The sequence below is a fragment of the Musa acuminata genome, chromosome BXJ3-4 (genome assembly GCF_036884655.1).
Source record: "Musa acuminata AAA Group cultivar baxijiao chromosome BXJ3-4, Cavendish_Baxijiao_AAA, whole genome shotgun sequence".
NCBI lineage: Eukaryota > Viridiplantae > Streptophyta > Magnoliopsida > Zingiberales > Musaceae > Musa > Musa acuminata.
Genome location: NC_088352.1, coordinates 3,839,004 through 3,866,422, shown reverse-complemented (window position 1 = coordinate 3,866,422; position 27,419 = coordinate 3,839,004). Strand labels below are relative to the sequence as shown.

Here is a 27,419-nt window from a genome sequence, read left to right as displayed (position 1 = left end):
ACACTACAAAAAAGATTTATGTATTTCTAATGAGAATATCAATCATTAACTTATATGGAGATATGGCTTCGGTTTGGTAACTGCAACAATATTGTGTCTCGATGTCATATTTGAGAAATTAATTGTATAATTTGATTATTTAGTTAAAAAATTAATATAATCCATGAACATTATATTTAATTATATATAAGATGATCTTAAGGGACTCAAATCTAAAATCTATCGATGATATTTTATATTGGATAATCGAAATATTCTAATTCTTTAGTCATAATAGGGTATGATAATCTTCTCATGCCTCTTATGGCCTTGTTTAATCATGGCAATGTAAATTGCATGTGTTTTTAAGCATTTTTACAAATGAAATGAAATTTACCATTGTAACAATATATATAATAATGTGGATTTTTATGTCATTAATATTGGACAGGAATCAAGCTAACAAATAACCTATGCAATTTGTTTTAACATGACTTGAACCTTACAAAAATTATATCTAAAGCTTATAGCTACTCCACAAATAAAATAAATGTTCAGATAAAAGATGTGATATAGTGGTAGCTTTTTGGTCTTCAAATACAAGAATGTTACTTGTAATGTGTGTCCTGCAATGATGTCATTTTTTATCTTGGAATTGCATACCATTTTTCTTATCCAAAATTAGAATTATTAAATAAAATGACAAGTAACCCAATCAAGCTAATTAATAATTATATATAATACAAATCTAAAATGTTAAAACTAATTAAAAAGCTATATGCAAATTGATAATATCATCAACCAATACTACAAACATAAACACTAGTGGTAATTACATTGAACCATATCGATTTTAATTTATTTATATTATTTTAAATAAATAATAAGAAATAAGTTAAATAATTTTTTTTTTATAAATTATATTATTAATGTTTTTTTATATTTTTTTAATGCATCCGATCCAATAATTGAATCGAAACGATCAATTCGATAATACGGTCCGACATATACGACATAAAGTTAAGAGTATTCACGTACCGTATTCTCTCATGATATGTATGTATCTCCGGTGGCGATGACGCATGGGTGACATGTGGGCCCGTAGATGACGTCGGCATGGCATCACGTTACCCGTCGAGCCAACTAGGGGTGGAAATGGTTGTCGAGGAAAAGAAAAGGAAAAGCAAGGAGAGGAGACGAAGGGCAATTTGGTCGATCGAGAGAGAGAGAGAGAGAGAGAGAGAGAGAGAGTGGGTCCCGCGATAAAGGTAAAGGGTTCACGCCGGGGAGGATGATGATGATGAAGACGAAGAAGAAAAGAGGCGTCCTTAACGAATCATGGAGGGGAGCCCCCACCGAGATCATCATCATCATCATCATCCCCGTAGCACGCATCCGGACAGCATTAACACTGCTTCTCCTCCGCCCTTTCCACTTTTCTTACTCTCACACTCATTCTCCGAGACATCATTCACGCTTGCCACAGCACGCCTCAACCCTCTCTCTCTCTCTCTCAAAACGCATCTTAGTCTCACCCATAGTATTTTTATTGAATTTACAATGACTTTATTATATAACTAATTTGAATGTCGAAAATGAAAGATGATTTGAATGATTCATTTATGTCTAAGCATTTTGAATTAATGATTTATACTCAATAAATTTAATTTTTTAGTTATACATACCATCAAAAATCAGAATACAATTGATCGGCATAAATTGATAATTATTTAAGAAATATTTTAAAAAGATTAGCTCTCGTGATCATTATCTTAAGATAAAAATCTCATCCCGCTTGTAGGTTTTTGTTATCAACAATATACGATCGAAACTATGCATTCAACCCATATATATATATATATATATACGAAAAAAATTAATAAAATAATTTTTTGTTCTAAAATCAATATTATTGGCCTCTATATCTTAAAGATTATTCCGATAGCATATTAAAAAACCTCATTTGATATATTTTAAAGATGTCAGCCAATTTAATTGGTAAGGACTTTGGTAATCTAGCGTAAGATACGAATCTCGTCTTTATCATTTATCATTTATAAACAATATTTTTTAAAAATTTTATAATTTTAAATAGTTATAAAATTAAATCAATCATTCAATCAAATAAATAAATGATTAAAATGGTTAGGTAACAACTAAAATATTTGATTAAGTCAAAACAAAATTAAACAAATGAAAGTGCAATCTTATTAATTCGTTTGATTTGGTTGAACGTCGGGGAGAAAAGAAATAGCTTCTTTCCATTGTTCTTTAATTTGTTTCCATCTTTTTACCTCTTTATTCGTTTGGAAAAAGTTTCTTCTGAGTCCATTAATTTAGGAAAGTAAGAATCTCAATCCTTCCACCGAGAAGGAGACAAAATCAAATTATATTCTTTAGTATACGTAAAAAAGAGTAATTATTAGGCTTTTAAATTGATTGTTTATCGAGCATACTTTTGAAATGACTAAGATAATTGTTCCAAATAAATATATATATTCACATAGTAAAAGAAAACTCACATCTTAGAGTTTTATTTTTGCTTAAGGACGAACTGATTCTTCCATGTCATATAAAGAATGACTTGAATGCTGTAATTTTAGTTGAAATAATCGTAATCTAATCATTTTAAAATTATTTTCTATTGTTGCCAATGCTATATTTTAATTTTTAAATACAATTTGATATTCTCGGAAATATCAAATATCCTATGCTGAAAATTAACGGTGAAACAGTGAAACCAAACCCCCAATGCTAAATATCGATGGAAAATTAAGTTGACTGTTGACTCCTCCGGTCGTCGGGTCATTGTTTGACATAACGAATTCGAAGGAAGTGATAACTGACAACGCCGAGAAGGTTTCCCTAAACCGACGTATAAAATATTCTTGACCTATTTCACGGTCAAACCCCATCACAGACGAATTCTATTTGTTTACGAGGAAGACTGCACCACCCCACAGTATTCCAGTCGAAGCCTGGACGAGCAGTCGAATCGGCTGCCCCACCCGAAACCAAAAAGCGAGCAGAATGGATTGCACACCGCCGATGCATATGATAAAAGAGACAAAGGCGCATGAAAATAAAAAGCGAAAGAGACAGTGTACAGCAGCGCATTCCCATTCTGCAAAAGAAAAGAAGACGAGTAGGAGGAGGTGATGTAGAGGAAGAGGAAGAAGAAGAAGAAGAACGAGAAGAAGAACAAGGGATTGAGCATGCATGAAACCCGAGCACGAGATCATCTCCCACCGCGCTAACCCAATGATGACCACGGCGCAGGCCCTGCTCCCCATCCCCGCAGCATTTCCACTCCTAAAAAGAGACCTCACTCCTCCCTCTCCTTTTATCTACCCTATCTCCATCCACACCACCACCTCTAGCGCTGCTGCCACCTCCGCTCCCCCGCCATGTCCGCCGCCACACGCACCGTCGCCTTCGTCTGCTTTCTCCTCCTCGCCACCGCGGCAGCTGCCGCGGCAGAACCGCTCCCTGTCGTCGCCCTCCTTTCCCTCGGCTCCTCCCTCCTCGACCCCTTCTCCTCCCTCCGGGACTGGTCCTCCTACCCTTCCGCCAACCTATCCGGTGAGCCACGGCCGTGGTGCTTCTGGACGGCCGTCACGTGCGACGCCAGCGGTGGGATCACCGCCCTCGACCTCTCTCGCAAGAACCTGTCCGGCTCCATCGCCGTCGAGATCCGCTTGCTCTCCTCCTCCCTTACCCACCTCAACCTCAGCGGCAACTCCTTCGGCGGACCCCTCCCTCCGTTCCTCTTCGAGCTCACCCGTCTCCGGACCCTCGACATCAGTCACAACGACTTCAACTCCACCTTCCCGCCGGGCGTCTCCAAGCTCCGCTCTCTCTCCCTCCTCGACGCCTACAGCAACAGCTTCGTAGGCCCGGTGCCGCGCGGCATCACGAAGCTCCGCCAGCTCGAGCATCTCAACCTAGGTGGGAGCTTCTTCGAAGGCGGCATTCCTCTTGGGCTCGGCAGCTTGCCGCGGCTTCGTTATCTTCACCTCGCTGGTAACCTCCTAACCGGGAGGCTGCCGCACCAGCTCGGTTCGCTGACACTGCTCGAGCACATCGAGATTGGGTATAATTCGTACCAAGGCGGCGTCCCGCCCGAGTTCGGGAGGATGACGAATCTTCGTTACCTTGACATCTCGTCGGCCAACGTCTCCGGCGAGTTGCCGTCTGAAGTCGGCAACCTCACCCAGCTCGAGTCGTTTTTTCTCTTCAAGAACAGGATTTCCGGAAGAATTCCGGCGAGTTTGTCCGATCTGAGAGCTCTCAAGGTGCTCGACCTCTCCGATAATCTTCTCTGCGGCCAAATTCCGTCGGGCTTGTCGAGTCTACTCGACCTCACTTTGCTCAGCCTCATGAACAACCAGCTCTCGGGCGAGATTCCCGCCGGAATCGGGACGCTTCCGAATCTACAAGCGCTCCTTCTGTGGAACAACTCGCTCACCGGCGAGCTCCCGAGGGAACTTGGCGTGCATGGTAGGCTGGAGAAGCTGGATGTGTCTTCCAACTCGCTCACCGGTCCGATCCCGCCAGGTCTCTGCTACGGGAACCGGCTTGACAGGCTCATCCTCTTTTCGAACTTCTTCGACTCGGTGATTCCGCCATCACTCGCTAATTGCACGTCCCTGTGGCGCATGCGCATCGAGGGGAACCGCCTCGTCGGCCCCATACCCACGGGCTTTGGCTCATTGCCTAACCTGACCTACATGGACCTCAGCAGCAACAGCCTCTCGGGAGGCATACCAGAAGACCTGGGACACGCCCCCCGACTGGAGTACTTGAACGTCTCAGGCAACCCGCTCCTGACGCCGCTGCCCAAGTCCATCTGGAGAGCGCCGAGTCTTCAGATCCTCGTGGCTAGTTACTGTGGATTGAGCGGCGAGATACCTGACTTCGATTCCGGCTGTCGGAACCTCTACAAGATCGAGCTGGAGGGTAATGAGCTCAATGGGAGCATCCCCGCCGACATAGGCCACTGTCAGAAGCTCCTAAATCTGAAACTGGACCGAAACAGACTTACAGGATGCATTCCACTGGAGCTGGCGCAGCTCCCATCGATAGCCGACATCGATCTCTCTTGGAACTCACTTGCCGGTACCATTCCGCCGGTGTTCGACAATTGTAGCACCCTGGAGAGCTTCAACGTTTCCTTTAACCGTCTCGTCGGTGCCGTCCCTTCCGCCAGTGCCGTTCTCGGGAACCTCCACCCGTCGGCATTCGCTGGAAACGTTGGTCTCTGCGGCGAGCTGGTGGGAAAGCCGTGTGACGTCGAAGGCACGGCTGCCCCGCAGCAAACCGCTCGGGGTTCGGCAGGCGCGGCGATCGTATGGATCGCTGCTGCAGCGGTGGCAGCAGGGTTGGTCGTTCTGATACTCGGAACTCGGTGGACTCAGCAAAGGGAGGAGGAGATCGACGAGGAGCTGGGACCCGGGCAGTGGCGGATGACGGCATTCCAGCGTCTAAACTTCACGGCGGAGGATGTTGCAGCCTGTGTGTCGTCAAGCGACCAGATCATCGGGATGGGATCGACGGGGATTGTGCACCGCGCGAAGATGCCTAGCGGAGAGGTCATAGCAGTAAAGAAGCTCTGGGGGCCGCAGAAGGAGGCGGGGAGGCTCATGAGGAGGAAAGGCGGCGTGATGGCGGAGGTGGAGGTGCTGGGATCCGTGAGGCACCGCAACATCGTCCGGCTACTAGGCTGCTGTACCAACAGGGAGGCGACGCTACTGCTGTACGAGTACATGCCCAACGGGAGTCTGGAGGACCTACTCCGAGACCGAAGCAGCAGCGGCGGTGGAAAGGGAGGAGCGGGCTGCGGCATGAGCTTGGACTGGACGACGCGGTACCGCATAGCGGTCGGGATCGCGCAGGGCATTTGCTACCTCCACCACGACTGCAAACCAGTGATCGTGCACCGCGACCTCAAGCCTAGCAACATATTGCTGGACGCGCAGATGGAGGCACGGGTGGCGGATTTCGGGGTGGCAAAGCTCATACGGACCACCAACCAGTCCATGTCCGTCATCGCCGGATCCTGCGGCTACATTGCCCCCGGTAATGAATCAACCCTTGTCGCATCCAGAGGTATCCCATGATTGCAAGCGCTAAACCTTCTTGTCTGTCTTGGGTCTACAGAGTACGCGTACACGCTGCAGGTGGACGAGAAGAGCGACATATACAGCTTCGGCGTGGTGCTGATGGAGATGGTGAGCGGGAGAAGGTCGGTGGAGGCAGAGTACGGGGAGGGGAACAGCATCGTGGACTGGGTGAGGGGGAAGATGCTGAGAGCGGAAGGGGGAGGCTCGTGGGAGGTGCTCGACCAGTCCGCCGGTGCGGGCTGCAAGGATGTGATGGAAGAGATGATGATGGTGCTCCGCATCGCCTTGCTCTGCACCAGCAGGAACCCCAAGGACCGGCCATCGATGAGGGACGTGCTCTCCATGCTCAGAGAAGCAATGCCCAACAGGAAGGAGGCGGCCATCGCCGAGCAGCAGCAGCATCAAGGCCTCGGTGGCAGCGCTTCCCGGCTGCAACAGTGACGCGGAAGATGTTTGTGTTTGTGTAGTGCGTGTATTCTGGTTTTTGTTTTTCTTTATTTCGTGGGTTCTCTCTACAAACCAATCACCGTGAAATATTAACTTCTATTTTCCAATTCATATGGCTAAATTCAAGTTAATATATATACATGCAAACCATCCTAACATGTCACCCTCTGATAAAGCCTACGTAATGAAGCTATAGAAGTGTTTTAAGGACCGCCATAAATAAATTGAAGGAATAATCAAATGATTTTGATGAGGATAGTAATTATGATAAGACTCGGCTGACGTCAGATGACGCCTCACGCAACAACATCTGGTCAATGCAGATCGGAACGCCGACCGAGACACATTAAGCTTCCTGCCCCCTGCAAGCGGGCAGCTCCCTGCAAGCGGGCAGCTCAGGAAGCAATAAGCTTCCCTATAAATACCCTCTCGTTCATCAGAAAGAGAGAGGGAGAGACGGACACACAAAAACACTTCTTAATATGAAACCCCCTCCACATCTGCTAACTTGATCGTCGGAGGGGTCGGGCCGAGTGCCTCGGCCCGACCTTCGTGCAGGTGCAAAGCCAAAGGTCCCCTCCGGACGCGCAGGCGAGGAGTTCCTACCCGGAGGAGACGACTACACCATCTTGATCGGACACCGCACCCGACCGCCTCAGCGGGCTCGAGGAACGCCCCATGGAGATCCCCACCGTCCGGACCCGAACTGAGCCGCGTCGGCCCCGAGGCCATGGCTCAAAGTTGTTTCCCACAACAGATTGGCGCTAGAAGGAGGGCCCGGAATGTCGGGTGACCACCCGAACGGCTCAAATGAGCCCACGGCTGAGAGGTCACACCCGACCGAAGCCTTGGGGGAACCTCCCCCGCACGGAGACCATCGTAACGAACACCCTGCCACGACCTCCGAACGATATTGGCGAATATCCAACGACCTGAGCTTGCCGTTGCCCGACGGCGCCCCAGCCAACTCAGCGCTCGTGTCGTCCGAGGCCTTTCAGGACCTCGCTCTTCAAGTCCGAGCCTTGATGGAAATGGTGCAAACCATTATCCCGGTCATTTCTCATCCGGCGCACCCGCCTGCGATCGAACCACTGCGACAACGCAAGGCGCCTGTTCGGGCTCACATGACGCTTCCGAAGCCCCCCACTTCGCCTCGGGTCCGACCGGCCCCACTCGGGGATCTAGTGATGGCAAACCCGAGCGGCTGCCTGGAACCCGAGGCACTCTCTTCAGACTCCCTGCGGGCCCAGTTGCGCTTCGTCAGCCAGCGACTCGACGAGGTGCAGAAAGAGGTTCGCATGTCCAAGGGAGAGCTCGGGGAGGACGCACACCAAGGGTCTCCCTTCACGCCTGAGATACGGGATCTGACAGTCCCCCTGGACTTCCAGCTCTCCTCTCTGGACGCTTACGATGGCTCCGCCGACCCGACGGACCACGTAGCCGCTTTTCGCGCCCAAATGGTGCTATACAGAACCTCTGATGCCCTGATGTGCAGAGCGTTTCCTACCACTCTGAGAGGGTCGGCCCAAGCGTGGTATGGCGGCTTGAAGACCGAAACGATTGCTTCCTTCGACCAACTCGCCAATGACTTCAAGCTCCACTTCGTAGTCTATGCACGGCCAAGGCCCTCCACATCACTACTCCTCGGACTCAAACAAAGGGAGGACGAGCCCCTCTCATATTTTGTGGATCGCTTTGCCACGCAAAGCCGGGGTTTGCCGGACACTCACCCTTCTCTGTTGGTGCAGGCATTTATAATAGGCCTGCGACCTTCCAGATTCCTCTGGTTCCTCATGGAGCGACCCCCCACCACGGTGCCAGAGATGCTCCAGCGTGCTAATCAGTACATCGCGGCGGAAGCCTGGGCGGTTGTAAGGAGAAGGGACGACTTTCGGCAGCGGGCTCCATAGAAGGGGTCAAGCACCCGCGATGGCTATCCGATGTAGTCCTCATGAAAAGGAAATTTAGGCCCTGCCTTAGTCTCTTCCGAGCGAAGGTTCAGTATCTACCTGACTACCTCCTAGCCCGCGGTTAGCCCCGGCCTAAATCCTTCTGAATCTACACGGCTCGACCGAAGCCTGCCGAGTCGACCTCAGGACGGCCTACCCGCCTGAGTCGTGTCCTTCGGCCTTTGCCACATCCCTCGACCGTAGACTGCCGAACCCCACTCAGGGCAGCCTGTTGCCCGAGACCACACCTGCGCGGTCTGCCCGCTTGTATCGTGCTACTCGGCCGCATCATGCCCGAGACCACACCTGCGCGGCCAGCCTACCTGCGTTGTGCTCCTCGGCTCCATGCCCCGAGACACACCTGCGCGGCCAGCCCGCCTGCGTCGTGCTCCTCGGCTCCATGCTCCTCGAGACACACCTGCGCGGCCAGCCCGCCTGCGTCGTGCTCCTCGGCTCCTCAGCCCCATGCTCCCCGAGACACACCTGCGCGGTCAGCCCGCCTGCGTCGTGCTCCTCGGCTCCATGACCCGAGACACACCTGCGCGGCCAGCCTGCCTGCGTCGTGCTCCTCGACCCCATGACGCAAGACATGCCTGCGCGGCTAGCCCGCCTACGTCGTGCTCCTCGGCCCCATGACCCGAGACACGCCTACGCGGCCAGCCCGTCTGCGTCGTGCTCCTCGGCCCCATGCTCCCCGAGACACACCTGCGCGGCCAGCCCGCCTGCGTCATGCTCCTCGGCTCCATGACCCGAGACATGCCTGCGCAGCCAGCCCGCCTGCGTCGTGCTCCTCGGTTCCTCGGCTCCATGCTCTCCGAGACACACCTACGCGGCCAGCCCGCCTGCCTTGTGCTCCTCGGCTCCATGCTCCCCGAGACTGCGTCTGCGCGGCCAGCCCACCTGAAAGCTGAACCCATGCCTCGGACTCCCGTTACAACGACCGACGCATAGCTTCTTTCCGGGGGAGAATATGATGAGGATAGTAATTATGATAAGACTCGACTGACGTCAGATGACGCCTCACGCAACAACATCTGGTCAATGCAGACCGGAACGCCGACCGAGGCGCATTAACATCCTGCCAAAGCTCAATTCTTCACGCCACGCCAACACAAAGTCAGACGCTACCAGCCTGCCCCCTGCAAGCGGGCAGCTCAGGAAGCAGTAAGCTTCCTTATAAATACCCTTTCGTTCATCAGAAAGAGAGAGGGAGAGACGAACACACAAAAACACTTCTTCATCTGAAACCCCCTCCACATCTGCTAACTTGATCGTCGGAGGGGTCAGGCCAAGCGCCTCAGCCTGACCTGCGTGCATGTGCGAAGCCGAAGGTCCCCTCCGGATGCGCAGGCGAGGAGTTCCTACCCGGAGGAGACGGCTACACCGTCCCGATCGGACATCACACCCGACCGCCTTAGCGGCTTGAGGAACGCCCTAGGGAGATCCCCGCCGTCCGGACCCGAACCGAGCCGTGTTGGCCCCGAGGCCACGACTCAATGTTGTTTCCCACGACAGATTTAACTACCGGTTAATTACGTTATATATATATATATATATATATATATATATATATATATATATATATATATATATATATATATATATTTCCCCCCTAAGACAAGCTATCCGACACGCCCTCGGAGTCCATTCGTTGTGGTCTTTCGCTCGTGGCTGGGCCTAACCACCGTCGGGCGCTCTCAAGTCCGCTTAAGCGAAATTTGAATGCCATAAATATGTACATGGCACGTGGCAAGCTAGTGCACGTACACCATCGAACATTCTCTGCTGTTCTGTGCGTAGCCTCGCAATCGGGCGGAACGATAAGGCGTTGCTTCTCCCGCTGAGGAATAACGATGGCGACGTTGGCTTCCGCCGCCAATGCCATGACCCCAACCTTACGGTCATCGGCGCCGAAATCCAACCATCTCTCCGAAGCATCGTGCTGCGGTTTTCTTCCTTCGACGGATGTTAGTGCTGGTGTGAGGAGGCAGAGGAGGAGGGCTTGGCCCTTCAGCATCAGGGCGAAGCTAAGTGGCGGAGGAGAGAACCCTTTGCAGTACCGGAAGCTCGGCGATTCCGATCTTCACATTAGCGAAATCACGCTGGGAACCGTATTTTGCTCTTACCGCTGTTATATTGTTGTGCCCTTTGCCCTTCCAAAATGTGTAGTGTTTTGTGTTCGCCCGTTCAATTTGAACCCCGATCGGAGTTTTCGTGTCGATCTTAATATGTGTACGTCCATTTGAAAGTCCGAATTGATTCTTCTTCCGTAATGTGATTTAGTTTTGAGCGCCAAACCGAACGGAATTTAATTAAGTCCGAATTGATTCTCCTTTATAGATTTCTTTTCCTGTTGAAAATTTCAACATCATGGTCAGATTGGCATAAAGATATGCTACTTAATATATCGTTTGTCTCATGTTGTTGCTGTCTTAGATGACATTTGGGGAGCAGAATACAGAGAAGGAGGCCCACGATCAGCTCAGTTATGCATTCTTGCATGGCATCAATGCCTTGGATACGGCGGAGATGGTCTATTATTTTCTTTGCAATCACTTTAAACATTTGCAGTGAATATTTCTATCAGCAGATTGATTATGTGTAGGTCTTTGTTGTTAGTAACTATTCTTTAGAATTGAGGTCTAAAATTTTGTGGAAGAGAATAATGATGTTTGATAAATTCTGCTTCATCCTCTGGAGAATTTGATTAAGGGTGTCACTGCTATAGTGCCATGATCAATGTTATCTTTTTACAAAGATAAAGGTAATGGTTCTTTCATGTGTAACTTGTGACGATAAACACTTTATTAATGCTGTAGCTTGCAATGATCCTTTTTCATTAACAGAAGAACGAGTTTTGACTTATCATCACAGAAAGGAAGCTGAAGAAACATAAATTCTTATTCAAACATGGAAAAAATAGTGCCCAACTTTTGACTTGTGAACCTGATGCCTTAGTGATCCTATCTGGATGAAAATCAAGAATAAGCACTTTAGCTACTTGCGTTTCTTTTTCACACATCACCTTTGTTTTAACAACAACTGCATACCCATCATATCTTTCTTGCTCTCTGATCTAGTGCTAGGAATAAAGCAGGGAAAATATTGATATTGGTTCTCATGAACCAAGTCTCTTTGCATGACTTACCACCATCTTGGCAGTGAACATTATTCCATTTATATTGTTTTTAGATACTAAATTTACTGTAATGTTTTTTATACTAAAATGATGAGCTTGATGCCATGATAGGTTGCAGAACTGAGTAGGTCAAGTTTAAAGTTAGATTTGGTTATTAGCAAATCACCAATGAGTAGAAGGCCATATGATATAATCTTAATCTGCAAACAACATGTTGAGTTGATGTGCTGTGAACGTAAAAAGTTTAATGTTGATATTTGATTTGATTAGCGTAGATTACAATTTTATAAGTGAAGGAGCAATTATATGATCATATCTTGATGTGCAAGGAAGATGGGTTGCTTAAAAGGTTAAGCTAGGTCCGTTTTTACCTAGTGGCAATTTATGAAGTAACTTGATGTAAATTGCACTCCCATCCATCTGTGGTTGGTTATTAGTAATTTAAACTATCAGTATCTTCCAGTAATTCTTACTCAAGTCATGCAGGAGACAATTAGTCTCTATCAAAATAACCATAACAAGCTCATCATGATTAATAAGATTAAGTGTTGCCATTTTATTAGTGGTGTGCTCAGGTGTACCATTGATACTGGTTTGGGAAAAGAGGAAAAAAGGAGAGGAGGGAGGGAGGGAGGAAACTGATAAAATTGACCTAATAATAACATTTTTTATATGCATATGTTGTGTTCTTGTTGTTGTTGTGGAGGAATTGTCACCGTTTCTCTCAGCCTGGAAGGAATTGGTGTGTGGTGGTCATGGGTCGAAGGTGGAAGTTTAGTAATAACATGGGAGAGAGATAGATTGAAGCCTTAGTGTCATATTCTTTTTAGTGTGTTTCAACTGATCTCAGTTGAGTTCAGTCAGGTTTTTGTTGACGTCAGCCAAAACTTGTGAATCTTATGTGGTTTGTTTATTTATTTTTTATTTCTGCATCACACATTGATAAATAGACTGCAGTATGGGTGGCATATAGCAGGTCAGTACTTGAATAAGATCTCTGATCATAAGCCACATTGTATTTTGTTATTTCACTCTAGGATTTTGTGTGACATTTTCAGTTAATTATCATATTAATGGCAGATTAGTAAGATTAAATTTTCTACTTTTACCATTGTGTAGTATCCAGTGCCACCAAGAAAGGAGACACAAGGAAGGACGGATCTTTATATAGGTAGCTGGATGAAGTCTAAACCTCGTGATAAGGTATCTGGTATATACACTTTTTTTTCTTAAAATTTAAATTTTGGTTTATTGAAAGAATTTTCTTAATATACCTTTTCATTGTTTTGGTGATATAAGCCCTTTAGCCTCCGAGAGAAGTTTGGGGAGATAGTAGAGATACGAGAGGAGAATAAGGAGGAGTAGAGACAAAGATTAAGCAGAAAAAGGAGATAAAAGGAACAATGGAGAGGATAATATTGATCAAGGTTTGTCATTTTGAGTATCTGGACTAGTAAGGGTCCCATCTCTAAGCCGGTGTACCAACACATGGTACATATATGCAATACCAAGAAAAGGGGACAAGGGAGGAGAAAGAGAAGGAGGATATGAAGAGGAGGTGCAAGCAGCGGGTGGCCGTCAAGAGCGAGGTGAGCGTAAACCTGGTATGAACTGGTACTGAGCCAAATTCCTTGGTCTAGCATTGGACCATAAATACCAGATGGAACCATCAGTATGGATGAAAGATGTTGGTGTGTGAATGTTGGAGATGGAGTTATTCTTGAGAAGAGCTGGGTTTGCTTTGGGCCTTATAGTTTTAGACCAATTAAACTGTTTAAACCTGTTAAATATGGTTCATTTGTTGCCAGCTTTTTGCTTACAAAGTTGTTGCTGATTTCCTGTTTTTGTCATTATATGAATTCTGTAGCAAATTTTCTCCTGACTTAATTGTGACATTTGATTTCATATATATATATATATATATATATATATATATAAAAGAAAAATAATCCAGAAATTCAAATTTCTTTGTAGAAAATAATTTGAGGTATTTAAAGTCATCCAATCCAAAGATTGGGCACTTTGAGTCATACGTTTGTTCTTTCTGTAGGTAATATTGGCTACTAAAGTTTCTGGATACTCTGAGCGATCAAGTTATCAACGAGAAAATGCAAAAGTTTTGCGTGTTGATTCTGCTAACATAAGAGAGAGTGTGGAGAAGAGCCTTAAGCGGCTGTCAACTGACTACATTGATTTACTTCAGATACACTGGTCAGCCTTTCTTTTGTCAGTGATTTACATTCTAATCTGATCTGGGCAGCCAGACTAAATTTGGTGATTTTGACAATTTTCTGGAATCCATAACTTTCAGTGTTTATCTAATTGGATTTCTTGAATATAAAATTCTTTTTCTGGATAGGCTTCTAATTTAATGTTGCATATTTCTTTCAATTAAAACTATATTAGGTTATGCATGTTCTGTTAAAATTTAGCTTTGGAAGCTTCTTTAACTTCTGGATAACACTTTTGACATTTTTTTGATGATAATAAAAGAATACTTCTGACTTCTTAAGTGATGTGAACATATGATTTACATTAGCTTGATTATTGAGAGGTCGGCTGCCTCTCAACAAATGACATTACGAGTTACAGCTTCAACGAGTCTGTCACAGTGTAGCATCATATTTGTGCTCCAAACACTAGACATCGGCACTTGCTGAGAATTTTTCGTTCTCACCTCTTACAAGTCGGACTTATTCAACAAAACATGATTGTTATTTTTTTCATTTTTTGACTTCTAGTGTCTTTTACCTTTGTGCTTGTTCTTTTGTTTAACATTATTTTACTGCTGAATATTTTTTACTAATAGAGAAATGATTTTCAATTGACATCAATATTTTAATTATTTAAAACTATACTATCTGATGAAATTAACACAACAAAGAATTTGATCCTTTGAAGGTGAATATATTTTATTCTTCAAAACATTCGTTCTCTCAATTCTTTCTTAGCAAATAACCTATAGAACTTTTTCCTATGCCCCCCCTTATATCGATATTTTGAGGATAAAAAAATGTATCATGAAAATGGTTAAAATTAGTGAATTTGGATTGTGAATTTGTTTATGATTTGTCGGGAGATCTAATATATCTCGGAAGTCTTCTAGAGAAGGGACCTTTTACTCATTGTCCCATATTACAAATGGCTTTTCATAAGATGAAGTCACCAGATCTGTTTCTGTAAATATATTTCCGTTTTTTCTTTTATTTTGTAGTATTTGAACCTTCAGATAAGTTGGCCGATGGTTATTAATTGAAGATGGATATGATTAAATATGCTCTTGTTAGTTTCATTTATGCTTTATATAATTATACCTATGCATGCTATATATAATTATACTTTTGTTTATATTTTCACTGATTTATCTTTTAAGCTTTGACGCTTGAGATTTTTGTAACACATTTTAGGCCAGATCGCTATGTACCATTATTTGGTGAATTTACATATGATTCTGCAAAATGGAGGGCGAGTGTGCCATTTATTGAACAGCTTCAGGCCTTCCAGGAGCTTATAGATGAAGGGAAGGTAATATTTCCTGACTAACATTAGGTTCAACCTAAAAACTCTTCGATCGGTCTTACTTTTATACTAGAATGGTCAAGTATGTGGTATAGTATATAGATTTATTACTGTATATCATGGAATTGCTAATGAGCATAGAGTTAGGGCAGGAAGCTAAATCATGATTGGCATCACCAAAAATGAAGAACCAGAGACTTTTGACTCACCTTCTTTTACATCCCCATGTATCATTTACATGAGTGCTTTTGGGCAAAGGTGTTTTTGTGCTTCCAACCTCACATTTCTCACAGCTTGATATGTTATCGAACGTCTCTTTGTTGCTCCCATCATGTGTTCATGACAATTAAAAAGTTCAAGGTTTCTCGTCTGCAGGTTGGCATATGCTTCTCATCTAGATCCTGTCCTTGCTTGAACCCCATCCTCTTTTACCTGTCCCTGCTTGAACCGTATCCTCTTTTATTCTCTCCATCTTATTACTCACCCTGTCACAATTTTTGTACATGGGCAGCTAAGAAGCAGTATTGCCCAGAGACAGAGAGAGAGAGAGGTCACTGTAGAACCCTAAAAAGACAAATGAACTGCCTGGACCATCTTAAAAGAGATGGTCCGCATCCCGACTCATGCTCGAGTTTGTAAAAACCGACCAATAAATACTGGATTCGACAAAATAGCATTCTATGGTTATTCTATTGTCATAATGTATCTATATATATATATATATATATGTATGTATGTATGTATGTATGTATATATCTTGCAGTGCCCGCCATCCGCCCACTACTTGTGACGTCCACTGCCTGGTGAACTCAGTATTCCTCCTCGCTCCTCTCCTCTTCTTCTCCTCCTCATACCTTGGTACATGCTGACAGACCAGACCCGTATAGGTCCACCCATGGACTGATACCAGTCTGATACCCAGAAACACAAACCTTGAGAGTAACTGACATTGATCTGCACTTTTTTAACATTTCCTTGCTCCTCTTTGTCCTACCATCTATTTCAGAATTTTGCCAATGCCAGTTATCATAATTCTTTTGTCAATGTCATTCCTCAATATATTGTTCTTGAAACACTGAGATGATGACAACTTAAGGTTCAAACGTAATATTCAGACCACTGAATAAATGGTGAAGTCTTGCTAAGATGAGATCAATTAGGGGGATGTTTTGTGAGCTAAAATTGCATTTCTGGTCTTAGTAAAAAAATAGCTACATTCACCCTGCCACCCCCACCTCCCCAAGAAAACATGTGTGCACATGATACGAGGATGAGTGCAACCAATGAATGTCCAAAATGCAGAAAACTTATCAAACATGGTTGAAGCCATTGATTTTGTGAACTTCTAATATGATAAAATCCTATGATAACAGCCAGATCCATGTCTGCAAGCTTGCATTTCAATTTTCAAATCAGGCAAACATTTCACCTTTCTCTAATCAGTTATATGAGAGATCATGAGCTTAATACTAGTTTTCATGGTTGAGAATCTTCACAAGCTTTTAAAGGTAATTTGATTTTTTTTTTTTCTAGTGAACACCCATTTGCATAACTAAAATATGGTATTTGTTGGTGCTCATTCTAGTTTATGGATCAGCATGCCTTGGGTGATTGAGTTCTTGTGGAAGCATTTTACTGTGTTGAAGATGTATCTTACAGCATTCATCACTGTAAAACTGACAAATTTTACTTCTTTATTGCAATCTAAGTTCAGGTTTAATCAGCTAAACCTTCTAATTATGCCATTGTGAACATTGTGTTGTGTGGATTGAACTGTATTTTTAATTCATAACAAGATTTTCTAGTTTTTGGCATCTCATGTTTACCTTCATGTCCCAGGTGCGTTATATAGGAGTTTCTAATGAAACTTCTTATGGAGTAATGGAGTTTGTGCACGCTGCAAAAGTTGGGGGGCTTCCGAAAATTGTCAGCATTCAAAACAGCTATAGTTTGCTTGCTAGGTGCCGATTTGAAGGTAATTCTTGTTATTTGCATGTTTAACTTGTAGTAATTCTTCTGAATGAAAGAGAGATTTTCTTTTGTTCAATTATATATAATCACCAAAATGCATAGAGTACAATGGTCATTCTGCAATCATGATTATCTAATGCTCAGGACACCTTTACCACAGTGAGTCAAACAATTTCTTATCAACATTTTAAAGAATGTTTCAAATTATAACCACTGATGGTCAAGCCACTATACAAGGACTTTGCACCGTCACCCTAGCAAGTTACTTCTAGTGACGAAAGCCTTCTTCAGCACTTAAAAAAACCTTTAATAGTCTGATGGGCTGCAAAGTTAAGCTAGCTGCTCTCTACTACAAGTAGAAGCACCAAGTGTACAGGACTGCAATACTAAGTAAACTTCCCCATAAAACACAAACATTAACCTCGGAGGCATTGTACCCTGAAGCTACAATCTAGATCTTTAGCAATACAACATAACTAATTGAAGGTGTTAGTTAGCTTAGCTGGTAAAGATTTTGGCAGATCATTCGAAGGTCCTGGGCCCGGATCTGCCTTCACAACTTACCCTCTGTAAACAAAAAATAAATAAATAATTGAAATATGTGCAGCAAACTCTCCTACCTAAGCAATCATCATCTTGGCCAGGCTATATCTGTGAGCTATCTCCAATTCAACAGCATTTCTAAACTGACTTTTGATTGCAATGAAAACCAGCAGTCTTTATTTTCTTCATGGAAAGATCAAGTGTTCAAGATTCCAGTAACCAGAAACCATGACTCCAAGTATATACTCCAAATTTCCAACTTAATTTATTCAATTAAGTTCCTGCCACAGCCTTGAACATCTATCCAATTGATCAAAATTTCTTATGAATTATCCAAACTGTACAGTGGACAAATTGACTAGAATCATTTAACACTCTTGGCCAACTTAGGTGAGTTGGTTGTAGGGATAGAGATAAGATTGGATAGGACACTATCCACTTGAGAAGCTGGTCCTGGTGATGAGGTTGGTGTTAACGTGTTTTAATAATTAGGTTTTCATCTAGTAGATTGTCATAGTGTGGCCAAGTGACTGTAAAGTCATTATTGGTTATGTCACATATCTAGTCATCTGTGGCAAAAGAAGCTGTAGTCAAGGAGGGAACAATGGTATATAAGTAAGTTTTTTGTAAACATGATGAGGGATTCTCCTGATGAGCCACTAGGAACTTGCGAAACAATATACCTTCTAATTCTCAGCTTATATCATGTAGTATTTGGCTATAGATCTTATCTAAACCGATAATATTGTAAGGTTCCATTTAAAGTGATGCCAGACGAGGATATTTTGATGGTGCATAATTCATGACTTGGAGAATCCTTGTTCATGGAGGTTTCTTACAATGTGACTGAAAATGAAAAACTCAGATGAGGTGTCACAGGAGATCAATACTTTGTCATCAAGGGTTTGAAGCTGTAGGCAGGGGATTTAACTTATCCATGATTCCTTGATTTTATAATGAAAGATCAATTTCAAGGTCCGTAAAACTTGACTGAAGCAGCCTTGTTATCAAAGATGGATTTTTAGATCAGCAGCAACAAGAAAAATAATCAAAGAAACAAATAAGATGAACAGGAAACTAGAAGGCACTTTTGAATTAAATTAACAAGCGGATTAAAGTTGTAAAGGTGTGGATAAGAATCACTGGGAAAATTGAAAGCTAGGAACACTGAGGAGATAACGAAACCATCACTAAAGCATTTACCATGCTGTCTCCGATGAACCAATGCAATATCAACTGCAATTCCTGGGACTTCCTGTTTATCTTGCAGCAATTGATCCAAACTTTTCACGTAATCTTGGGGAACTCTGACTAAAAGTGTATTTTTATTGATAAAACCCTTTGGTTTACTGATCTTTTTCTAGGTAACATTTTTTCCCTGAATTGTATACAGTTCATGCATTAAATTATCTACCACCAGTTAACCGCCCTTGTCTCTAATATCTTCTAAGCCATTCTTATTCTAAAATTTTTATCACATGAAGTAAGATATCAAAATTAGAGCATCATTCTTTCCAGTACTGGTATTTTTGGTGTGGGACCATAAGGTCTCTGCTTCCACATTGTTAGCAGGTGATTAGAACGAACCACTTCATATTAACCTTACTCATGCTTTTATTTCCAAAGTTATATGACCTTTTCTAGTCGACCTCTAACTTTTATTTTTTGCTTATTTCACTGTAAATTTATACTCGAATTGTTGCTTGGGATACTTTATCAAGACCATAAGTGAATTGACTGCTATAATACCACAATTAAGTTTTTGTGGCATAATGACAGCTTAGTCCAATGTAGCTAGTTTCGTGGTGTCTATCTTAAAGTTTAGTCAATTCAATAAGTTCAGATCATTGAAAACCTTATACCTCTAATATTATGTGCTGCAATTTCTCAATACGCCTCTAATATTATGTTCCAGTTGATCTTGTGGAGGTATGCCATCCAAAAAACTGCAACATTGGGCTTCTTGCATACTCCCCACTGGGTGGTGGTACACTCAGTGGTAAGTATTTAGATACCAACTCTGAAGCTGCTAAAAGTGGCAGGCTAAATTTATTTCCCGGGTATATGGAGAGATATAATAGATCATTAGCAAAGGTATGCCCATCGACAATACAATGTTTTTTTAGTGTACTATTGTAGTAATAGACAATTTTGCAGGAGAAATTTATAGTGTTGTCTCTTTTCCACGATTCTAAGCCTTGCCTCCATGTTTTCCTTGTTATTTCAGTTTATTTATCTTTTTTATTTGCTATACACAACTGTATTGTTCATTTTGGTCAATACTGTACCATATTTCATATTGCAGGTGGCAACTGAAAAATACATTGAGCTTGCCAAGAAGCATGGCCTTAGCCCTGTCCAACTCGCACTTGGGTTTGTGCGTGACCGCCCCTTCATGACCAGTACAATTATTGGTTCAACCAACATGGATCAGCTGAAAGAGGATATTGATGCATTCAGTACAGCACCACGGCCCTTGCCACCCGAAGTTGTAGATGAGATTGAGCGTATTTTCAAAATTTACAAGGACCCAGCAATTGTTTGAGTTGGTGTCGCCTAATAATCTTCTTTGAACTACCTCGAACTGGCAACCTTGTTTTTCAACATACTGAATGATCAAGCAAACCATGAAAAAGTAATTTTATCATTTGGATACCATGCATCTGCAAGAAACGAGAATAAATCTCTGGCTGTGTTCCGAAAGAAGAAAATTGTTTTGTGTCGGAAGTTTTTGTGATGAAACTGCCTTGATTTCGTTCTACATTTGTCATGATGCTAGGTTTTGTGTAGAGTAACATTCAAACGATTGTACTCCACGCGTTAATTATGTATTTGATCCTAAACAGCTGATCTCTTTATTTTGTAGTTGCAAGATATATGCCTCTTTGTAAATTGCTTTAAAAGGTGGTTACTATTTCTCATGTCAGGGATTACAGGATCAAACTTGACTGACGATATGCGGAGGTCGGAACCGTCTTCACCCATACTGCGGTAAGACTGGCATATAATTTAGTTTTTTTTTGGGAGAGATGTATTCCACATAGATTTTACTGATTTTTATGTCGATTTTTTTTGCTGAGAGCAATAAATGATAGAGAGGAATAAGCTACCTTAAGGATTTATGTCGGATAAAATCAAAATCGAACCAGCTTAACGATTTGTTGGTTTCAAATCTAAACAAGGTTGACTTTGGACGTCTTGGTTTCAGTTCCTAGGTTTAAAAAATTGAATTCATTAGTTCTAAAATCGTTGATTTAGAAACCCAAACCGATGATTTTGGTTCGAACCGTTGGTTTCATAATTTTAATTTTTTAATTTTTTTTAATTTTTAATTTTTAATTAAAAATAAATTAAAAAATTAGTTGTCTTTTGTTGGTTTAATTTTTATTTTTTATTTAAAAATTAAAATCATCAATTTTAAAATCATAATTATCAAATTACACATTCCGTGTGTGATTGGATATGATGATATTCTTTTTGAGTTCTTAAAATTATTTATGCTTTAAATTTAAAAAATAAATATAAAGAGTAATATATAGAAATATATAATATTTTAATTATTACAATAATATTTATACGTTGTTTTATATTTTACATAATAAAATGATAAATAATTTTTTAAAATTATCTGGGGTATCTCAAATTTTATGCTCTTACCATTACGGGTCTATTATATATATCGTCATATCGATAAATGAACAAGCTCGATGAAAAGTGAAAGTGACGATATCGACATGGGAGAGACAAAAGTAAGGATGAAAACAAATAGCATATGGTAATGAAGGGCAAGAGACTATTATGGTAGAAGCTAGAACGCAAGAGACTATTATGGTAGAAGCTAGAACACATGAGATTGATGATAGTGGCAAAGTAGAAAGAATGATAAATATGGTAGAAGATAGAACACATGATAAAAATGGTGATACAGACAAATGTGATGGAAGATAAAGTAGAACGACAAATATGGTAGAAGATAGAACACATGATAAAAATGGTGATAGAGACAAATGTGATGGAAGATAAAGTAGACAGAGATAAAGAAAAAGGGAGAGGCCGGGATTGATACTGAGAATAAGGAGAGGAAGAGAGAGATCAGGGAAAAATGATTTATAGAATATGAATCAAATTGCATCTGTTCAGATTTAGTCTATTTAAAGTGAAGGTTCAATGAATCGATTAAAGAGTACTTTTTAGGAACTTAATATATCATGGTAATTTAGACGTTAAAATTCTATAAATTGAAGTTTTTCTTTTTGGGTTCAAACGTTGATAGATATTTTTTTCCATTGATAATCTCTTTAAAAAATAATAAAATAATATTTTTATTAGGGTGAATTCTCGAAAAAAAAACTTTTAACTTTATATATTTTTTTCAGTGCTCCTATTTTGAAAAATGATTGAACAATGCCCTTTTATGAGCTATTTTACTCATTTACTTCTAGACAATTAAGTGACTTTTTTTTTTGCTGGCTTTACTGATCCATTCGTTAAAATTTGTTTATTTGATTTTTCAAGGTTAATATTATCTTTTTAAGAAATAAAAATGCCATAGCAAAGTTAGGGATTAAAAAAAAAATCATTCTTTTTATTATTTATAATCCACTAATATCGATTTTTTTTTTCTCTCATCGTAACCCTTGCGATTGTCATCCTAATATACTCTACTATCATCGAAGCTCCCTCTTTTGTGATCACTATCTTGTGTGTTCACTAATGCTTCTTATCATCCATCGTTTCGTTGACGTTCCCCTCTTTTACGCTCATTGTTGTCTTGTGCCGACGCTTCCTCGTTGAGATTATCGGCTCCTACTCTGGTGCTCCTCGAAGAGAAGAAAAATAATATTTTTATTTATTTACAAAGGAATAATTTTAAAAAATATATATTAAAACAATAAAGAAAGGTTGCATTAATCTCCGTACAAAATCATTAACCAAATTACATAATCAGCCCTCCTTAATATTTTCTTATTATTTTCTGTCTGTTGTGTACAAATGCTTTCTTCTCCTGTTTGGCGAAATCCGAAAGGCAAGGAGGGAGTGGGAGAGACAGAGGAGCGATGGGGAAGGAGGAGCTGACGGATGAGCAGGTGGCGTCGATGCGGGAAGCCTTCACCCTGTTCGACACGGACGGGGACGGGCGGATCGCCGCGTCGGAGCTGGGGATCCTGATGCGCTCCCTGGGCGGTAACCCAACGCAGGCCCAACTGAAGGAGATCGCCGCCTCGGAGGGCCTCACCGCCCCTTTTGACTTCCCCCGCTTCCTCGACCTCATGCGGAAGCACCTTCGCCCGGAGCCCTTCGATCGACAGCTCCGCGACGCTTTCCGCGTCCTCGACAAGGACTCCACCGGCACCGTCGCCGTCGCCGACCTCCGCCACGTCCTCACCAGCATTGGCGAGAAGCTGGAGCCTGACGAGTTTGATGAGTGGATCCGTGAGGTAGACGTCGCCGCCGATGGCACCATCCGCTACGAGGATTTCATCCTCCGCATGGTCGCCAAGTGATCCGTCAGATCCCATCAATTTCCAGGTCGGAAACCCTACGATTCCTGGCTCAGGTATAATGGTCGATCTCGCTTGTACCATATCCTCTGTTGTTTTCACATTTTCTAAGATCTGTTCATTTTGGTTGGAATCCAGTCATATATTTGCGTGTTTGTAAGTGTCTCCTCGGAATTCGGTTTTCTGTTTTGAGCATGCTTACGGTTCTTAAGAAACAAAAGAGAGTTTATGGTTGGATTTTTCACTTATGATCTGATTGTTTCCTTGGAATGTCTATCAATTGTGAGATCCATCCGTTTTGCCGCTTTTCTTTCCACAGCTTGTGGCCTGATTCACATCGATTTTAAATGTCTTAATTGTTGCATCTTTGTTTGAGGATACGTCGCTCTAGAATGGATCGTTGTCATCTGTGTATAATTTAAATCTTTTAAAAGATGCATGTAAGGATTGAAATTTCGGATCCCAGGTCTGCTGTGGTCGTTGGTCGGATTAGTATGAGCCTGATAAGAACTGGCAGAATGTACATTTTATACCATGGTATCAGATTGAGGAAGAAGAGGTGGAGAAGGAGAAGAAGAATTAGAAGAAGAGGAGGGGAGGAGGTAGTGGACAAGAAGAGAAGGAGAGGAGTACTGATTCTACTCAACCAGCCTGATGGTTCGAGGTTGGCAGGCAGCCTGATACCGGGTGATGATGGATGGCACAAGGGGAATCACACGTGATAAAGAGAGGGAGGGGATGCATTTGGTTTTGATTAGGATTAAAAAAACTAAGAAAACAGAACTGGATGGTTAAACCCTGTAGCATATGCAGATCGTCTGAAATTTGGCGATCCATGTATCAGTCCATGACAGATCGATATGTATCTGTCACTGTGTACCGGTCCTCCCGATATGTATTTGGTTTTGTTAGGATTAAAAAACTTAAAAAACAGAACTGGATGGTAAACCGTGTAGCATATGCTGATCGCCTGAAGTTGGATGATCCATGTATCACTCCATGACAGATCGATATGTATCGGTCCTCCCAATTTGTAGAACCTTGGTTGTAAGCCTTTGACTCGTGCTCAGGTTTTTCTAGTGCAATAAATTATCAGTTTTGTAGATTACTCTTAACCTGGGAATCTAAAGGAAATCAGATATAAATTGTGGTGAGTAGCAACTGTTATATAAAGTAAATTGATTCCTCACTGATTGTTTTGTAGGAAAATTAAGATTATGGACAGTTAAATGGACATTTTTTTCTTAAAAAGCTTAAATTACATTATCCTTGAAATGAAAGTCATGTATTCAGGAAGTTTGTTCCTCTTGGTCTTCATGCATTTTAAACTAATAGGAACGTATTGTTTTTCTTGTTTGTTGTCATATAAAAAAAGATATGTTTATTTCTCAGGCATTTTAAACCTACAGGAACATTTTGTTTTTCTTGTTTGTTGTGATATAAAAAAAGATATGTTAATTTTTTTCCATCGAATCAACTTGTGATTTCATTTCTTTGTTGGCAACCCTTGTTCCTAGATCTGGTTAAAAACAAAACTTAGGATAAGAAATGTTGTTTTCTTGGGAGATGAAATCGTTTTCTTATCAAATTGCTGTTGTTTTTTTAGAGAATGTCACTTCTCATAAACCATAGCGGCATTTTGTCTTTCACATTGTTTTCGACTCTGGTTGGACAAGGACAAGATTTTAATATTCTTATCACATGTTTTGCTGAACCACTTTGATTTTTGTCGTAAACTTGAGTCCTTGAAAAATGTTTGTTATCTCTTTTATAGGAGCTTTGCTATTGTAATTTGAGTACAACGGATCAAGCATGATATGGATCCTAGCACTTGACTGTTTTATTGCTCTAATTGAGGATGCAAGAATATGATATAAGAACAACCAAAATCGGGATACATTTACAAAGGTGAGTCTAAATGAAAATGTATAAAGCTACATATTTAAAGTATTATAGATTTTATGTATGTTAATTGCATTTTGATTTTTGAACTATAGTCTATATACATATTAAAAAGCAACTTTAATTATTTCTAAAACTATTCTAAATTTCTAAATATTTTTAGAATAAACTTCTTGTCTGTAATTATATAAACCAAAATGCTTTTTATTTATGAAGTATCTTTCTAAATTATCTTAAACTAACATTTTGTATATTTTAAGATTCTATTTAAAAGCATATTTCTTGAGCAGTTCTTTTGTGACATGGGTGATCAAAGTTCGAGTTACTATAATAATCTCTCTGCTTGCAAGGGTAAAGTTGTGTATATTGGTCTTTTTCAGGCCTTGCATTGATAAAAGCCTTATGCACTAAGTTATTCTCCATTTTTGTTTAAGGGGATTAGGATTTTAAGAAATTCAAATCTTATGAATCCCATAGTATGGCTCAGGAGGGATGTGAACATGATATAAATCCCTTGAGATCTGGATTTATAAGTGCTATACTGAAGGTATGGTCAAAAGCTTTCTTAACGAAACTTGTTGCTGCCTTGCAGCTACTCACCAATCTTTACGTCCATCCGAAGCCCTGTGTTGGTCTCCCATATTGATGACCCTATATCGGCTGTAAGGGCTGGATTTAGCTTGGTTAGCTGAACCAAGGTTTGTATTGTTCTAGTCTATATGGACCGGTATCTATTGATCTGTCATAGTATTAGTATTAAAACATGTAGCTCGATATTGGTATAGTGCTATTTACTTTTTTAAAAATTATTTTATTAAGTAATATTGGTAGTATTAGTTGGTATACTGCTTGGCATGATTTTAATCCTTGAGCTGGACTAAGGTTGCTTATGCCCAAATAGAGCCATCATACCCTCCTATCAATATTTTTTTGTTGGAGGGATCCTCATGTTCTATATCCCCAGTTAAAATATTATTTGAATTAGGACTCCAAAAACCTTCTAATCTGCTCTTAAGTGCTAAAATCCTGATAGAAGTTGGTATAACAAATCGCCTAGTTGATCGAGTCTAGTTGGACCACCAAATCCTAAATACAAGCTGCCCTTTCAGTCTCCCTCAGATCCCAGTCCAATAATATCTTCCTGAACTGCCTCAGGTAGAGCTCTTTGCAGGGGCAAAACCGATGTCAACATCGCCGGACAAGTGAGGAGTGTGGCCAACCTGTGAGGAGCATTGTCCAGGTGTACTCAATTCCAACTTGCAATATAACACAGTAGATAATTGACTGGAGTTATCTAGAACTAACTAATTTCTGGTTGGTCTATTGGATGTAGATCCAGAGTCTTTCATCTCAACATTGGTATCCCAGGAAGACCTTTTTTCACGAATATAAGCCTGCTAGTCATGTTTCATTTACACAATACGTCACAAGCATGTATGAAAATTTCATGTTGGCCTATGTAGACCAAACCTCCACTTTTATTTGCCATTAAGCTAGGTTTTTGATGTATGGAGATATGGTCTAAAAGGCAATCAACTTTTCTGGATCGCCAATGACATCGGAGTAAATATAGTGATTAACCTTCATTTCTTTTGTGCTGAGTTCTTGAGGTGCAAATCTCATATTATTACCTTGGATTCATGTCCTTGGATTTACATTTACACGTCTCATATCTGTATACTATGTTGTTGACTAACATTTCGTGCTTTGCATCTTTTCTTGACTGGTGCAGGGTTTCTTTCCGAGCACAGAATTGTCTCAAGAACTGAGCATGAACGATGAGTTGGTATTGCTGAATGGTTTGCTATATTTTGTCGAGCACTGAATCAAACTTGGTTGTGTTATTAATGGCAGTTAAGTGAACATCTTGAGTGGCTATCTATAACTTGTGTTGCTTTGCTCACTCTTATATTATTTATAATGGTTTGAAAGTATTGATAAATATACACAAATGCATCAGTTACTCAATTTGTTGATGGCTGATATGATGTTTCATTAAGCAATTCTATCATTTTTGTACTCCCTGATTATTACAAACCCACATTTTTTGGACTACATTATTATTCATATAATTAGCCGAGACGTATAGATTATATGAGTGTGATTGTGTCAAGCTGGCAGCATTTCCATGTGAGTTATTTAACTTTTATGTTACAAGTATATTAATGTATATACATATATACGTGGCATGAAAACATTTAACTTGTTGATTTAATTATGAATAAAATGATACCGTCACTTATTGACTCATTTTACTAACGAGTTATGCCAGTATGATACCAATGTATAATATACCAATCTATACTAACTAATTTTATTAATAAATATAATTAATATATAAAAATAT

At 41.4% G+C, this 27,419-nt stretch overlaps 3 protein-coding genes across 4 annotated transcripts; all 3 read left to right on the top strand.

Moving 5' to 3' along the window:
* The first annotated feature begins 3,147 nt into the window (after nucleotides 1–3,147).
* Nucleotides 3,148–6,659, top strand: LOC135636024 (leucine-rich repeat receptor-like protein kinase TDR). The gene is made up of 2 exons (XM_065147542.1): nucleotides 3,148–6,057; nucleotides 6,139–6,659. Exons 1-2 carry the CDS (start codon nucleotides 3,387–3,389, stop codon nucleotides 6,540–6,542), a joined length of 3,075 nt encoding a protein of 1,024 aa, XP_065003614.1. The 5' UTR covers nucleotides 3,148–3,386; the 3' UTR covers nucleotides 6,543–6,659.
* A 3,600-nt stretch (nucleotides 6,660–10,259) lies between these two features.
* LOC103980625 (uncharacterized) lies at nucleotides 10,260–20,527 on the top strand. 2 transcript variants are annotated; one of them, XM_009397073.2, is made up of 8 exons: nucleotides 10,260–10,608; nucleotides 10,934–11,029; nucleotides 12,756–12,839; nucleotides 13,687–13,847; nucleotides 15,044–15,161; nucleotides 16,995–17,130; nucleotides 19,585–19,763; nucleotides 19,975–20,527. In XM_009397073.2, the coding sequence occupies exons 1-8, from the start codon at nucleotides 10,351–10,353 to the stop codon at nucleotides 20,212–20,214; spliced, it is 1,272 nt and encodes a 423-aa protein (XP_009395348.2). In that variant the 5' UTR covers nucleotides 10,260–10,350; the 3' UTR covers nucleotides 20,215–20,527. The 2 variants fall into 2 exon arrangements, with proteins under 2 accessions (XP_009395348.2, XP_065001358.1); XM_065145286.1 differs by having other exon boundaries at nucleotides 10,260–10,635.
* A 2,132-nt stretch (nucleotides 20,528–22,659) lies between these two features.
* Nucleotides 22,660–27,040, top strand: LOC103980624 (probable calcium-binding protein CML7). The gene is made up of 2 exons (XM_009397072.3): nucleotides 22,660–23,226; nucleotides 26,805–27,040. Exon 1 carries the CDS (start codon nucleotides 22,727–22,729, stop codon nucleotides 23,171–23,173), a length of 447 nt encoding a protein of 148 aa, XP_009395347.2. The 5' UTR covers nucleotides 22,660–22,726; the 3' UTR covers nucleotides 23,174–23,226; nucleotides 26,805–27,040.
* The last annotated feature ends 379 nt before the right edge of the window (nucleotides 27,041–27,419 follow it).